The sequence below is a fragment of the Hippoglossus hippoglossus genome, chromosome 23, assembly GCF_009819705.1.
Source record: "Hippoglossus hippoglossus isolate fHipHip1 chromosome 23, fHipHip1.pri, whole genome shotgun sequence".
NCBI lineage: Eukaryota > Metazoa > Chordata > Actinopteri > Pleuronectiformes > Pleuronectidae > Hippoglossus > Hippoglossus hippoglossus.
Window position 1 is genome coordinate 1,293,620 of NC_047173.1, and position 17,113 is coordinate 1,310,732.

At 42.2% G+C, this 17,113-nt stretch overlaps 1 protein-coding gene across 10 annotated transcripts in view; it reads right to left on the minus strand.

Moving 5' to 3' along the window:
- Positions 1-17,113, minus strand: part of LOC117757407 (pleckstrin homology domain-containing family A member 5-like) — a 198,845-nt gene that overhangs the window by 100,894 nt on the left and 80,838 nt on the right. The window contains exon 4 of one of the 10 annotated variants that reach the window (XR_004613108.1): positions 3,288-3,375. The exons of 8 other annotated variants lie outside the window; for them this stretch is intronic. Coding sequence is in view for 1 of the 2 variants with exons in the window: in XM_034578552.1 (XP_034434443.1) it covers positions 8,065-8,068 (4 nt within the window). In the remaining variant the exon portion in view is untranslated. Of the gene's footprint in view, positions 1-3,287; positions 3,376-7,689; positions 8,069-17,113 lie in introns of those variants that run through there. One more of the 10 variants, XM_034578552.1, reaches the window with a different exon arrangement.

Genomic DNA, 17,113 nt, shown 5'->3' on the forward strand with positions numbered 1-17,113 from the left:
ATGTTTGATACGGACTTGATCACTGGTAACTCATGTGAATGCTCTTTTCCTGGCGAGGTGGAATCATAACAATCATGATAATGAAGCGAGCTGAGCTGTGTGAGACAGAAACCTGAACGTGGAGATTGTCAGGTCAGTGGAGAGGGGTAAACGAGATTCCACCACAGTGAGTCAGCGCTGTGAGCAGGACTCACCAGCTCGGCTCACGGATGAGCGAGCTTTCAGCATCCATATTCTAGCCTCCCAGCTCAGTGGTGGTGGCAGAGGGGGTTGGGGGCATTCAGATAGCACAGTGGATTAGAGCGTGTCCCACCTACTCATCTAGAGTTGTGTCTTACATCTCTCTCTGTCTCCGGTCTCCCTGTGTGTGTTCACTCATCAACCGTCACTGTGAAAATGATGTGGCATAACCAAATCCCTTTACAATCTCTGAGTGTCCCCGCTCTTCCACCTCCCTGCCTCGGTCTGCTGCAGCATCGCGTCTTCTCTCTGTCAAGTCTTGGACAAAATGTTTGCTCGGAATCTGTCAGGTGTCTCCTGTCAGCTGGTATCTGTCTCCTGCTTATGATTCCCGCTATGAAGCCGGATGAGCCAACGGACCTGCAGAGATCCACGCTACAGCCGTCCCCCGTGAACGGCACTGCACTGCATCACGTGTACCAGTCAGAAGGATCCAGGTGGAGTTAAGTCAGCAGTGGCATGCAAACACATTCCAGGTGAAGCTGCGTTTAGTTTTTCATTTTGAAATCTGTAACTATCTATCTGACTGTTTTTACTGTTGTTTCTGTTTTATTGCTGTTTAAACGTAAACCTTAACGTCTTATTTTTAATGTGTTAATTAATCTAAGGCACAATTTTATTTGAGGATTGCCTTTAAATGCAATTTAATCTGATGTCTTAGTGTCCAATTTTTATTGAATGTCCGTGTCTCTGTAAAGCACTTTGATTTGTATCTGAACGGTGCTTTATAATCTTGCTTTGCAGGAAACAATAACAAGAATATAAACTTGTGTCTTAGGCTGCGTTGGGTTCTTAAATTCACCAGGTTCATGTAGGAGAAGGTTTTAGGCTGTAAAACTGTATCAACCACTGAATATGACAAGCTTAGTTAGGACAGCAGTTATTATTCAACTGCTTTTTTGTGTTGAAACCAAATTTAGGTAGGTGCACATAATAAAACACATAAAGATTGATCATTCTTTCCACTCTTGCACTGAGTTTTATTATTTAGCCAGTTGTTATTTTAACCAAGATACAGTAGAAGACTACATAAAACCACAGTATTTGAAGAACATAGCTCATGCGGTAAGAATGGAGCTTCTTCACTATAGTGCTCTCTTTGCACTACAGAATATACTTAGGTTTCTTATTTTCTCTCATTTAATATGTCACTCAGTTTTAATTTGATTTGGTTTAAGCAAGAAAAACACTTGTTTTTTCCCAGATTTATCCAATGATTATCAGAAGAAACAGAAATATGTATCTAGCACCTTCACAAAAACATAAAATGCGATCTTATTAATACTAATAGGGTTGAATCAGGTATAGTTAGCATGTTCTTGACCTGAATACAACTGCAGCAATAGCTCAGTGCCATGGTTGCATCTGAGCCACCTTTAGGATCTGCCCCATTAGGGGCTTCAGAATGACTTGGACCTTTGGAACTCATTTGGTTTTAACTTAAAGTTTTGTTTGGATTTCATATAATCTTTTCTGTTATATCCTGTTTTATTTTGAAGCTACTGACACACTTGCGTGCATCTTGTGTCACTTCCCTCCTTGTGTATATAGTCTCTGTGCTCACATTCTGCCTTCGTCTGTTTGCTACGTTCCTGTTGCCTGGTGTTTCCTCACGCTACCGTTAAGTTGTTTTAGTTTTTTTGGCTAATCAATTAATAGGAGTCTGCATCGTCACCATGAGAATCACGTTGAAAATGGAATATCTTAACTTTAAATATGGTTGTATATGGACTGACATACTATTATATAATTTGATGATGTCTGTATTTGAATTTTGCACTGTACTTTTTAGATTACCTCTAAAATGAACTACATCAAAATGTTATCCCGCAGAAGCTAACATAATATTGTATTGATCAACTATTATAACACAAGCAGATAATTGTTTTTCCTATATAATAGCAACAGCATGTGCCTTTAAAACAAATCACAGTCCAATAATCTGTGTGAGATTGGGCAGAAATGAAAGGATCATGCTGTGTCCTGTACACGCCACAGCATTCCAAATATTCACATTTCTATGCACTGACTTCAAGGTTGGTTTGGCTCGATAGTTCAGTCAATACATGCGATGGGAATACAACACCGTGCTATGCAGACTGCCGTTGAGATAATCACACAGATTATGTCAGAAAGGCAGAAATAGGGATGGGTGGCTGCAGCCCTCTGAGTGCAGCTCTCAGAGTGTCAGCCGGATGAATGACATCATTATCTTAGTGAGATGAAACGCACACTGGCAGCGGGTCACTTCAGATCTAGCTCTGTTTACAGCTGCTGTTTGTTTTCCCCATAGAAAGTTCACTGCTCCTCTCCAGCTTTGTTTTTGCATTTCCACCCCGCTGACCTTCCTGCTCCCACCACCAGTGTCTGTGCTGCACAAGGTTTTACTGCTGCAACTGCATGGGCTCCAGTATTCTTACAACATGAAATATTCTGTTTTTCATTTTTTTTAACATTGCTCCAGAGACTGTGTGTAGCTGTAGGAGAAGCGCCTGAGATACCGTTTGCACTGGACAGCAAAGCCCTCTGGGTAATTGTGTTAGGCTCAGTGGAATGACAAAGCTGCCAGGTGGAACTCAATGTCCATCTGATCGTACCATATTATTGCTTAGAGCGATTCAAACTAGTTATAAAGAAAAGTTTCCCCCTCTTGGTGATACGTGTATACAGACTGTATCTCTGAGGTTGGCACTATATTTGAGTTTCCAGGGTCTTTACATCATCACTAACATCACATGTCTCAGGGTGCAGCTTCAGAGGTGTGGGCACATGTCAGAGGCTTTACTCACATGCTCGCTTTTATATTTTTTAATTATCGATACATTTTACATAATAATATTGTGGAAGCTGTTATCAGGCTTCCCAAATGAGCAGTAGGTACAGTAGGAATAAATAAATCAGATATAGCAATGCCACTTGTTTTCAGTAATCATACTTTTTTGGGAGAAAAATATTGTATTATTCTTGACCTTGAAGAACTTTAATGCTTAATCTTGGATGTTCAATTATGTTTTCAAGCGAAAATATTTTGAAATATTTACTCAAACCTGAGTAATGGCTGCAGGTCTACCTCCAGCAATCCCAGGTGGAGCAGTGATCTCTGTGCAGCCTGAGAGGCATCACCCTGGACAGGGTCTATTAATCACATGGGGCAGCTTGTAAAGCTTAACAACCCTGTCTCCTATAGCATTAGCTTATATACAAGAAAACCGCAACAGCAAATATGTTTTGTATGATATAATTGTGACATTTTGTGCAAGTCACTACTGTGTCAATACAGAACACATCTGTAAAATGTTCACATCTACTTGCAGTGACTACAGCTTCATCAAACTTTACGATGGTGATGTTAAGGCACTGACAGCGCTTGGCTACGAAGGGATTTTGAAAAGTGACAACACTGTGAAACTATGGCCTTGACTTATGCTATAACGTAAGTCAGTTGACTGTGAAAGTGATGTGTCACAACTTGTTTCCATCGCCTATGAGTGGCCACATAAGAGTCAATAATCACGGATCTGATTGTGTTTTGCTAGACTTTAAGGTGAATGATTCTGCCAAGCAAATACAGTTTTCTATTAAGGCACCAGGTGATGTCAGCAACAATTCCCATCTCAAGTGAATGCAGATTAAAGTACCTCTCACCCTCTCCCACAGAAACATCAGCGTCATCAAGAATTTGAAGGGATAAAGTCTGTAACAGTTATGTACAATCTTTTGGGGATGTAATGAAAAAATATACAAAAATAAACATCCATTGTAGTGGGGCTGGAACCTGTGGAATCCAGGTCCTGGAAGCTGCACTGGCAATAGTTCCTATGTCAAACTTTTTTAAACAGCTTATTTAGTAAATACATTATAATCAGCAGTATCCTCTTGGCTACCTTTATGATTTACACATTTCTTTAATTGCACTTCCTGTGGCATTCAATAACTAGAAATTGGTCAGAAAGAGCAGAACAAGCTGCATTCACCCATTAACACATGTTCAGCGCTTCAGGGGCAGTCTCTAAATCCAAACCCTAACACACCTAACGGGTAGCTGTGTGCACAATGCTGCTGTTAAAATCAGATAAGCTGCATATTACAAATCAGCACACAGCCAAGACGAGAACTATCAACACGTGAATCACATAAGCCTCAGACAGCAGATAGATGGAACATCCCATGTCTCAACAGCAGCTTCCAGAGGGGCTGCAGAGGAAAGCAGCTGTTGTATACTGGGGACGAATAACAAACAGTGAACCAAAGAGCGCATTAAGTCAGGAGGCGTCCGGAGCTTACCATGACCACGGGGACACAGAGGAGATCAGGGATGTTTACACCTGCTGCTGATGTCTGTCTCCACTGCCTCTGGTTGGGTTTAATCAAGATGTGGGCGATTGCTATTGGTCTGCTCTGCCTGTAGCTCTCTACCTCTCTTTCCGTCACATACTCACAAGCACTCACTCACACACACACACACACACACACACACACACACACACACACACACACACACACACACACACACACACACACACACACACACACACATACTCACAAGCACACACACACACACACACACACACACACACACACACTTGACACTGAAAGCAGCAGCAGAGCATCACTAAACTGGGTCAGTTGGTAGCAAGTTTCAAGAGGAGGCTAAAGGATGCGTAAACGCAGCAACTAATGACCCTTTGAAAGAAATGCAGCCAGGAAAGCTAAACGGCTACCTGCGCTACAGCCGCTGCAGAGATACACAGAGAGAAGGTTTTTAAACAGGGAGGCGGTGAAGCAGCTGCACATCCGCACTTGAAATTATTCCAATGGTCTGTATTTATAGAGTGCTTCTCTAGTCTTGATGACCACTCAAAGCTCTCGATGGTACAGTTTTTGCCATTAACCCATTCATACAGTGCATCTACAGCCCTTTCTCCACTTTCTCTTCGGGGGTTCAGTACCTTGGCCAGGGACACGTTGGCATGCGGAATGGGGAAGACTGGGATTGAACCGCCAACCCTCTGGTTAAAAGGACAACAACTCTACCGCCTCAGCCATAGCCAGCCCAAATTCAATGTCTAAAACCCAAAGTTTTGCAACAGTAAGAGACATGGTGATTGCACGCAGCAGGAAGGTGGAACATTGGACCTGTTGCGTAGAGACGGAACGACGGAAGGGAAACGTGTGACTAACAAGTGCTCCATGTTATTGCAGTTAACTGTGACCTGTATAATAAAGATTTGAACTTGGAAAAATGGTTGATCTATACTGTACATCTTGGAGCTAAGCTGTAGTTGTGTTATGGCATCCTACGGTGGTCAGTCCACAAGATATTTGCTACTCCACATGAAACATGTGGGGGTCTGCCTTCAGCAAAGTTGAAGTCAAAAACAGTTTTGCTGCAGATTTTTTAGGGACAGTTAAAGCCTGTTGTGTCATGGTCTTTACAGTGAGCTTGTATATAGGAATAACCAGCTTAGACCACTCATCCATGCATCCGTAACACTTATCCTTTGACGGCCACTGCAGGAGCTGGGGCCAATCCCGCTGGGGCCCAATCTGCATGTCAAATGACGTGTCATCTTCTCCCCCTCTATCCATACGCACTCACACTATCTCCATACGTCTTGGTTCTATTTAAAATCCATGTGCAGGTCGACATCCAAACTATCCTTCAGTGTGTCTGTTCGCCAGTTGGCGCTCATTTGCATGGCAGATTGGAGTTACCCACGCAGACAAAAGGAGAGAATAAAAGACAGACCCCAGCTGAACCAGGATTTGAACCGGGAACCATCTTGCTTTAGTTATTTCTTACAGTGCTCTTTTGTGTAAATTTGATTAAAAGTTACTGTACTTTGAAGAGTAAAAACTTGTATACCACTATTTAATGTTGAAGACCTTGTTAGAGCGTTGCTTCATCCACCCGAGCAGTATGGGAGAGAAAGACCTATAATAAATGTCATGCATTTAAATTTGCTGCAGTTAATGTAACTGTGGCAGGTTCCATCACTATTATTTATATATAAAAACTCTTAACATACAAAATACATCCCACATGTAAATTAATCTAAAGCCCAATTTACACTTTAATCCAGTTGAGGCTATAAACAATTTAAGATTGTGGAATAATCCCAGATAAAAGAAATGCTACTGATGGATTCACACGGGAGACAGAGGATGTTACCCTGAGTGAAAGTCCTGTCTTTTGTTGACGCATCCATCCTCCCAATGTGGACTCTGCCTCACCTTGCTCCCTTACTCCTCTCATAATTAGAACAACTGCTAGAGGTCACCAAACAATAAAATGGAACTGTGGGTTGTAATAAGTAGCTGCAGAGACAATCTATGTGCAGACTTGTACGAGCTTATGTGTTTCTTGAACGAATCTATTTACACTTTTATTTAATGTCAGAATCCACCGCAGACACACCAAATGACAACCGGGCAGGAGGCAATTTTAGTCTTTTTTTCACTTTAATAGTAGTAATTCGGTTTGGCTGATATCGTCATGTCACAATTTGTTGTTATATTTTCGGACACTATAATTGTGGCGTGAAAAGTGAGAACAGGTGCAACCACACACCTGTAGATCAGCTCAATGGGCCCTCCCGCTGTGACAAGAGATGCTGTGTTTGTATAACGGGTACCAGTCATTACTGATCTGGTTGTAAGAAGATAAAATGTGTCTAAAACATCAGTTATCCATTTGTTCTACGTTGTAACGGAATAAATACACAGCAAACAACGACTGGCAAACAGACACACTGAAGGATGGTTTGTTTGCGGGACCTGCACATGGATTTTAAATAGAACCAAGATGTACGGAGATAGTGCGAGTGCGTATGGATAGAGGGGGAGAAGAAGACATGGTATCTGTGCATCTCCATCCACAGAGGGAAAGAGACAGAAAGAGAGCAAGGGCAATGTGCTGTGCCTGCCACGAGCGCTCCTACTTCAGGCTGCTGTTGTCATGGTAACCCATCTCCACACATACTCTAGCACACATGAGCAGACCCGTGTGTGCTAACACACACACACACAAGCACAATGTTTGCATACCAAACAGTGAAAAGAGGCATTAAGGCGAAACAGATATGGAGGGATAAATCATGAAAAAGAAAAGGTGTATGCTCCAGTGACGGAGAGAGCGGGAGGAAAAAAGACAAATTGTCAGGGCAAATCCATCCACTCATCCATCTCCTCATTCGGCCATCAAGCCATCCTCCCATCGGCCCCGGACTCCATCAAATCTGATACAAACCAATAGCATCGAACAAGGACACACAAGAGAACTTCTCTGACTCGCTTGCAGGCGCACACACACACACTCACACACACACACACACACACACACACACACACACACACACACACACACACACACACAAACACACAAACACGCACACACAGAAGGAAAGTTCTCGCATATTTAAATAAGTGATAGGGAGCCTTGAGATGTGACAGCAGAGATGCAGCGTGACATCCTGAAGACGGACCAACAGACACAAATGGATTATGTCACAGAGGGGGTGGGCACAGCTCTGGTTCATGACTAATGCAGTAAATAAACTGCAGGGAATATCTCTTTGGTTATAGGCAAGGCCACAAGCTCCAAACACACGCACACACGCACACACAGCGCAACACACTCGTACACAACTGTGACTTGACTATAAAAAAACTAAATAAAAGCAGCAGCTCTGCCACAGACTATACCACAGTTTCTGCCCCAGCATGCACCAGTTCTGAGGCAGAAAACCACGACAGTCAGAAAACACAAGACAAGCAGGCCCTGCTTAAAAACACAGGAAAGTAGATACACTGTAGCTGAATGTCTTACCTTGGGAGGACGATGGAGTCGCACAGTAGATGGACATGGAAGAAAAGACAAGAAGAGAATCTGTTGGTTGTTGTGTTTAGCATGACACAATAGAACAATAGAGCAGCCATTATGTATATGTAACAATATAAACATGTGTTCTGACGCCCCCTCGTAGTCAAGAGAACAGAGGCGGTGAACGGTGAGATCCCACAATGTGCACAGTCGAGTATCAAGTAGCTTCAGTTAAGGATCTAAAGCAACTCCTAAGAATGGGTTTGTACTTTTTCACGGCTATTTTAATACTCAAACTCTCATATTGTGTGACCTTTTAAAGATTAGTCACATAAAACATTCATTCATATAATCATTCATTCATTAGCCCCACAAATCCATTCAGGGCCACGGGGGGCTTTCGCCGATCCCCTGTTGACTTTGGACAGGGGACACCCTGGACAAGTCGCCAACCTCTAATAGGGCTGACATATAGAGACAAACAACCTGTCACACCGAGAGGCAATTTAGAGTCTCCAGTTAACCTGCATGTGTTCGGACAGTGGGAGGAAGGAGACCCTGGAGAAAACCCACAACGACAGGACACCACGCAGAAAATCACATTAAGGATCCCTTCTGAATGAGACTAGAGAGATAGTGGCCAAAATCCACAGGCCTTGTTCCGTGTAACAGTGTGTAATAGCTGAAGCCGAGGTTATTATGAGGCTTCAGCGGTCTGAGTTACACAAACCATGTGGGGAGGACAAAACAACAACAAACCTACGTGACTACAAGACTGAGGAGTGCGCCATTTGTTCGCTCAGACAGCCATAGAGTAGCTTCAGCTGGATTTATGATACGAGTACAGTGCCTGTTGTACACGCTTGTTTGGAATGGGCTGTTTGCTTGGCTTGTGGCAACGCTCCAGAGCCATCTTAAGAATGATTCCCTGTCAAACGGTGCAGAGTGAATTTAGAATACTTTGTGTTCGTCCTACCTGGTATATCGGCAATGAAGGTTGTTTTGGTTCATTACTGTTCACGTGTGTGGTTTACATATAAGTTTGAAAGATTTACTGAACTGCTTTATATAACAATTGCATTTCGGCAATTTCAAAGATGTCTTAAGCATCCAGCAAAATCGACAGACTTTTCCAAATAGAAGCCTGTAATTCAGCTCAGAATAAAACATTGCAGCAACAAACTGAACGTTGTGCTTGTACTTTGAAGATACATATTGCCAACCAGGAAGTGATTCTATGGACGGTGTTGTTGTGATGGAGATCTGCAGCAACTGTGCGTGTCAGTCCAATATGGTGAAATATAAAAAAACTAATTATCTAAATGATCTAGCTGTGATTTCGACGCGTGGTCTGTGGGTTTCTCCTCTTGTATTGATTCATGGTAAAAGTTTCATGGACAGGAGGAATATAAAAATGCAATTTCACTGGGTTGATTATTATATTTATATACCAAAGCTGTTAGAGGGTAACCAAAGGAGAGAGTTGTCCCATTGGACTGCTCAGGTGCATCTTACAGGGTGACTCACTAAACTCAACACTGCCCCCCTACACCCCGCCCAGCAACTGCAGCCCTGCAGCTCGGTTGGCAGATGTGACTGTCCTGCATGACTGGGACTTAACTACCTTCTCAATTATTAAAGGCAACACTTAAACCACTGCAAATTATCCAGCACAGATAAGAGCAGAGACACAGGGATGCTGTGGATGCAGCTGAGATGGGCCAGCAGTGGTTTGACTGTCCCAAAGAGGATCCTCTGTCAGACATGTTTAGTATCGAGCCACTGTCTGTTAGTGATGATCTCTTAAGTTTCTCGTTCTCAGGCCTAGTTACAGAGACTGAATGTCAAACAATCTCCCTGACATCAGTGAGGACAAAGAGACCAGTGGGCTGGGTCTGAGCTTTCTGCATTTACACAATGAGGCTAATTTACCAATATCAGAATATGTCACAAGAACAAAAATCAATACATTATTTTATTGCACACATTCCAAAAAGTGCCCGCACACTACAAGTTGAAAGATAATGCTTAGTGAGGAGAAACAAATGGATCTTTGATAAACGTTTAATGATTTTAGAACTGAAGCCAAACAAGCTCATCACATCCATCGTTAAGACTTGTACTGAAAGCTCTGTGATGGGATATCGTGTCTGATGGGCTTTTGACAGTACACACTCACGCTGTGTGCCAAGCCCTGATGTGAATACAATATGAAAACCACACGGTCGGAAAGTGCCAGTGTGAAGTGTGCAGGTTGTGAGTAGATCCTGTTGTCCCTCTACAGTGTGTGATACGTCCTGGCAGACTGCCGAGGCTTCATTAACTGGACTTGGCAGTTAACCCTCTGATTCCAAGCCCAGACCCCTGAAAAGCAGTAGAGCTTCTTCCCCCTCTTGTGGTCACAGACTCTCATGACCACTACTCATTTATCAGCACGCACTTTCAGTGAAGGGGCTCCAAAACCTTTCAATGCACACTTCTAGTAGCATGCAAACGGTCATCACAGACCACCATCTGACCCCTGGATTCTGTCTGCACCGTAGGGGAAGAGAATTAATTGACGTTTAAAAATGATTTAATGATGTTTAAATGAATATACAGGTTAAACATGAGATGTGTAAATCACTTTTTCGTCATGGGAGCATACAGAATCCCCTCAGGGTCCTCCGGTAGTCTCTGGACTCTGATTTGGGAAACAGTAATTCAGGCATTCATTCATTAAACCCAGTTATTGTTTGAATTTAATCATCATAATCAGACCGACTTCAAAAGCAGCTTGAGGTGAAATGCTTTGGAAAACACGAAGGTTGTAACAGCACGAGGTGCTGAAGGCAAACGGAAACACAAGGGAATACACTAATGGTGAAGAGTGTCAGAGGAGGGCTAATGATGAATAGAATTAGGGTTGAACATAAGTACGTGATATCCTGCTGCAGGGAAGATGCAGCCAGAAGGAGAAGCACTCTCCCTGCAGTCAGTCCCACATCACAGAGGAGGCACTCAGCAGGTTCCCCCGGTGATGTCATCAGGGTTATTGAAACTTTAGTTCAGCTTCCTCCGCCTGGTTAATTGCCAAGTTTTCGAACAACGAAGATGCCATTTTCTTTCATTGCAGGAAATGTAGGAAACAATGAGGTTTGGGCTCTTGACCCATGTCAGGCTCTGAGAGTCAAGAAAACTACTGCTGCTTGATTTTTAATCATTCTTGTCTTGTCACTGCTAAGTTTTGCTGAATAAATCAAGAAATCATACAAACTAAGACAAGTATTTTCAAAAGTAAGAGACAATAAAAGACTTCCACACAAGGAAATATAAAAAATACATTTTGCTGTCCTTATTCCTCTCATAACCCAGGATAATGCTTCAGAAAAAAAGGACGAGGCAAAAAGGGAAAATAAGCCAAAGCTAAAAAAAAAACTGGAACAGCAAGTGCCTACCTATAAATAAAGGGAAAAGAACATCCATAGGAACATCCACATGGCAGTACAGAATTCGGATTCTAAATTTGAAGAGTTCTAAAGAGTTGGTGATAATCACAGAACATTACAAAACAGAGTTGTATACAAACTAGAATATATCAATACGAGTAGAAAGTGAAAAATTGTTGATCAGTTCATTTGCTCTACATCAGTTAATGATAACACTGAACTAATCTGCATGATTGACTAAGACAGAGAAAAAGGAGGTGATACAATGAATCATCTCACGAACTAAGTGTCATTCAATCGAAATGGAAAGTCTCTTCCCTCTTTAGCAGCTCCTGTTAATGGTCACTACAGCAAATCTCCATCCAAACTTTTGATCTGGCATTGATTATTTATCCTGGATGAACTTGCTGACTAAACAGGCTGGGACAGATGCACTGGTTTGTGCGTCCCCCGGCAGCTGGGATTGAAAAGCAAGGCAAATGAACGGCTATGGACGAATCAGAGGACAACGTTCTCCATCACGTGACACACCGCAGCTCCTCAGTTTAAAGGAAGAACCTCTGGGACCGAAAATGATTAATGGCTGACTCCTATCAGGGTAAAATAAACATGAGGCCGTCCAGGTTTGGATTAATGAGAACGTCGAGCTGATCCAGTGCCCATTGTGATGATTACTCAGCATATAGAGCCACCGCTCCCTGCTGAAGAGAGTGACCTTCTGAAGGCTCCCAGGAGCAGGACGCCCACTAAAGGCTCTCACTCACATAGAGCTGGTGTGTAGTTAAGGGGCAACCCTCCCATTAGTTATACTCACGCTGAGAGGAGGAAACCACCACCTGAGGCTCAAACTGTTCAACTTCCAAAGACAATGGCCGGTGATTCACAACAATTTTCCAACATAGAGAGTGTGAGAGAAAAGTCTGGGAAACCTCCTATCTTAATCCTTAATCCTCTCCCGGGTTACACCCATACTCCCTCCATTAACACTCTCATATCCCTCACCTTCACTGCAGGTACACCATTTCAGTTGGTAATGGCCATTTGTCAGCAACTGTAAACTAATGTGGTTCTACTTCAAGTTTTTCAGGGATTTCCTAGAGTCTCAGCAAAAACAACAGTGTTTCCATCTGCTCAGTACTTTTGGTCTGGTTTCTCTGGCTACTATGAGTTGCCGCATACGGCTGTGAACACAGGTTTTTTAAGGTTATGTCTCTGTATAGGCATGATGATACAGCTTAGTCATGGTTTTTTTAATGCACATATTGAAGTCGTGCCCAAAACAGGGAGATTGATTTTATGTGCTTTGTGACTTTTGGAAGGAAACTTGCTTAATGGTAATGACACTGTGATGCTGGGTTGGCTGACTGGTCCAGAAATCTATTTGTTTAAACTGCGAAAGAATTCCTTTCCACCGCCTCGAAGCTGGAGAGGCAAGAACTGCAGCTTTCTTAGCCAGCTGATACAGACTTAAAAAATAAAATACTTGAAAGTAAAAAAGAAAGAAAGATAGAAAGAAAGAAAGAAAGAACTAGGAGTACACAGCTCTAAAAGAAGGGGTGATGTGAGGCGGAGATGGGGGGGTGATATCCCTCCCCCTCCTCCTCCTCCTCCTCCTCCTCCTCCTCCTCCTCCTCCTCCTGCGAGTGTGTGATGTGTTGCAGCCGAGGGTGCAGCCTTCATTACAGGCCCATAATTAAAAGAAGACAAGAGTGGAAAAGTGCCTAATACTCCTGGCTGTGTCCCGGGAGGCCTCCAGGTTCAAAGCCTGCCCAGACACGCGGCACGCACGCAGCGCCGACAGCACCCACAACCCACCGCACCACAAGAGCTTAGCCCGGTGGCTGCGATTAGTATGAGGAGCGGGCGGAGAAACTGCGGGGAGGATGGGAGGGGAGGAGGGCGAGATAGAGGAGGAAACACAGAGAGATAAGAGGGAGCAAGAGGGCGGACTTCTCAATGCTTTGACATGAAAATATCTGAGACATTTTTATTTACGGCTGCGAGTTACAGACCACCAAAGTTTCGGCACAATTTTTCTCTCAGTAAAATAGAGAAGCAAGTAGGGCTGAATGATATGCTCATGAATTACATGAGGATAGAAAAAAGGTCATACCAGTTTATATCGATCTTTATCACGGTAAATGTATATCGAAATATATTAAATCACTGTTACTGTTGCTGTAGATACAAATTATATTGTGATGATTATTGATATTGTTTTACCTCTCAGCCCTAGGAGCAAAAATCCTCATGAGATGAGTTGTTTATCATGGGCTACATCTGATTCTGCACAAAGACATAGATGGAGCTGAAAGGTAAAATCCTCCTCTTTCACTAACCCCTGCTTTACTATGTGAGGACAATTTTCAGCGCATGTTCTCTGCACCGGTAATTAGGCGATTTTCTTATTTATATTTGTACGACAGTTTGGGCTGTTACAGCTGCTCCCTCTCCTCCTTTACTGCTGCGAGCGCACTGCATGATGGCACATATTGCTCTGTTAGTGACCATCGGTTGCACACTACATTTCACGGTGCATTGTGGAAAACGATGAGTGCAGGATATAGGGTATTTAAAATGTCACTAAACACTCGGACAGCAGTACAAAATGGCAAACTCACTATATAGTGGACTATATAGGGATTAGTGAGTGTTTTCAGACACAGCCAAGATCTCCACACATCTCTGTCCATACTATAACTCACCACTCTTCTATGTCATTTGCCTATTGTTGATAAAAAAACTAAGTATCACAGCTGTAATATGATACTGGTTCTTCTCTACGCATTTGTAGGCATCACATGCACAGGTGAAGAAGAGGATGAACATGTCTGTGAGTGTTATGTTGCTTACATAGAAAAAAAGATCTCAAATTAATGTATTGTAATAATATGGAAAAAAAAACAACAGAAAAGCGGCTCAATAGAGGGATGTGCTTTTAAAACAGCAAGCCCAGAAGACTACACACTCACACAAAGTCACACACACACACACAGTCGACGTACTGAAATCCCTTCTGCGGTTCTTCTCTCTACAGCAGTATTTGATCAACCATAATATTTAAAATTCAATGAGCTGAGAGGTGAACGAGGTCAGTGCAGCACTGCATGTACAACGGCGCTGAACCCACTGATCTGTGATCACTCTGTTTTCAGTCAAATTCATTTGTTGTTCTCTTTCTGCTTCCATTCACTCGTCTCTCTGCGGTGGCCCCGCTAGTATAGTTGAGAATTAATTTAATCAAAATCCAGTTTTTCCTCCACTTAGGTTTCATTATTTAAAACTGAAAAAACCATAATGAAAACGTACTTACGAACATACAGAGAAGATAACGGGATTAATGCTCTGTTGTGAAATCTGAGTAAGTGTCCTCCACAGCACTGCTTCAATGAACTGATTAATGACTATAAGCAAACAAATATCTGGTCAACTACGGAGCGTTGCATGATTTATCAGTTACTGAAGACAGATGGCAGACGGACAAAAGGACTCATTAGACGCTGTAAACAGAATCTGTTGAATTAAATGTGAAGATGCCCCTCGGTGCCAGTGGAGAATATAAACAAGAAGAAGAAGCTAATGCTCATGTTAGTGTTGCCCCAACAACACATTGTGACTTTGATGCCTAAAACCTGACCGATCTATCAGTTGGCCAATAAAAAACAGCTGATGTGAGCTTTTCACATACATGTTGTTTGTTGTAAAGCACTTAGTTACTTGTATTGAAAATGTCTTGTAAATGAAGTTATTATTATTACTATTATTATTCTAATTATTATTATTATTGAGATGGTGGTTATGTACCTGGATGTTGGATGCCACCCCCTAATTAACCGAACAAAGCAGAAGTATAACCTAAGTCGGTAAGAAGAAGAAGAAGAAGAAGAAGAAGAAGAAGAACCAAAGTCTGTCCTTTTTTCTGACATGTAGGTGAGTATTTGACAGTGAATTACTACATATTAATTTAACATTAATAATGGGACTATTGTTAATAGTCAGGTCAAGGTAATAGTATAATTAAAGTTTTTAACATGTTATGCAATAATCTAATGTTCCCTTTACTTTGACGTATGTAATTGCCAGTTAACTTCATATTTACAAATCAGATTCACACACTGACGGCAGCTCTCAGGGATGGGATTGATCCACCAACCTTCTGTTCACCTGCTTCTGCTTCATTCAATGAACTTTTTTGTCGCAACTTTGTTGCTACAGTGGAATAATAATACCCAATAGAAATGATGGCAAAGGCTGCATAAATAAGGCCCAATTTCTCATAAATAAATAAATAATCATCTAAAATAAATTATAGAGATTAATTAAGATTAAGGTATTATGTAATCCACCTTGGGCAACACTCTTGCGTTAAGTCATTACTCTTAGTTTGACTGATTCTGCTTTTCGGCTTTGCGGCATAACAAACTCATTATACATTTGGTGAATAAACAGGTTCCGATTCTGACACGGACTTATGCAAAATTCACATCTCACTATGAAAAAAGCTGTAATGCTCTATAATGCAGGTTTTTCCCAGAGCATCTCCTGCGGCCAGACCGGAGGATGACTCCTCCCAATATTCCCACATCCATCAGCAGCCACATCAGCGGGGGGGGGATCCCTGCACTGCACAGTAACATTACATATAAATCACCACTCACACGGACAAGGAGGTTTTGTGTGTAGCATTTATTTATTCAGAGATAGGTTCACCGTGTTTGCGCTGGTGTAGAAGCTTTTCCTTCTCTCCGCAGCTACATTGTTTCAGGCTGTCTCACAGTATCCTGGACCAGCTCAACTGACTCATCTTTTTCTTTCTCAAACAAGGTGGTAAGAGGTTTGTAGCTAACAGCGCTTTGGCACAGGGAAGTCCAATACCAGCATCATGTGAACACATCAGCGAAGCAAAATCTACTAGATTTGGCAGATGTGCAAACACCGTGTGTTTCAACCAGCCAGGAGCTGATGCTGCCTCTACAGTCAGAGTATGTGTTCAGTCTGCAGGCGGCAGTTACACCACTGGCCACAGGATGCTGACGAAAAAGTTGACCAAAGTATATCTAACAGAAAAAACTATGAATTAATATAACTTCTTCGAGTATTGATCATGGCGTCAGTATTGTTCAGTAAGGAGATATAGACTGAGAGATGATGTGATACCTTCAATGACGTTATCTCTCAGCCAGTCACTGTGATTTAAGTTGTTGGAGCTGATAACAGATGTCATATGAGAGATGGTTGGATTTTGTAACTATGTACACAGTGCTGAATAAAATGATTAACTCGATAAATATACAAGATTATTACGACATGAATCTGCCAACAGAGAAGATTCTTGGTCTAAAAGTCAAACCAAAATGCTTGATTTACAATAAAAGCATTTAAGTCTTATACCAAACGGAAGGGAACAGATGGCAGTCTAGGTCACTGTAAGATTCCTTTTATCCTCATGAGAGAGCAGAATCTCAAGGTTCAGCTTATCACCACACCAGAGACAGGAGGACAACTCCTAACACAAAACAAAATACATCTAATCTGGAGCATTCCTGCAGAGGCCGTCAGACCTCTCACATCAACCATCTGTGAAACACCATTTTGGTCAGGCATAATATTAGTCATACACAAC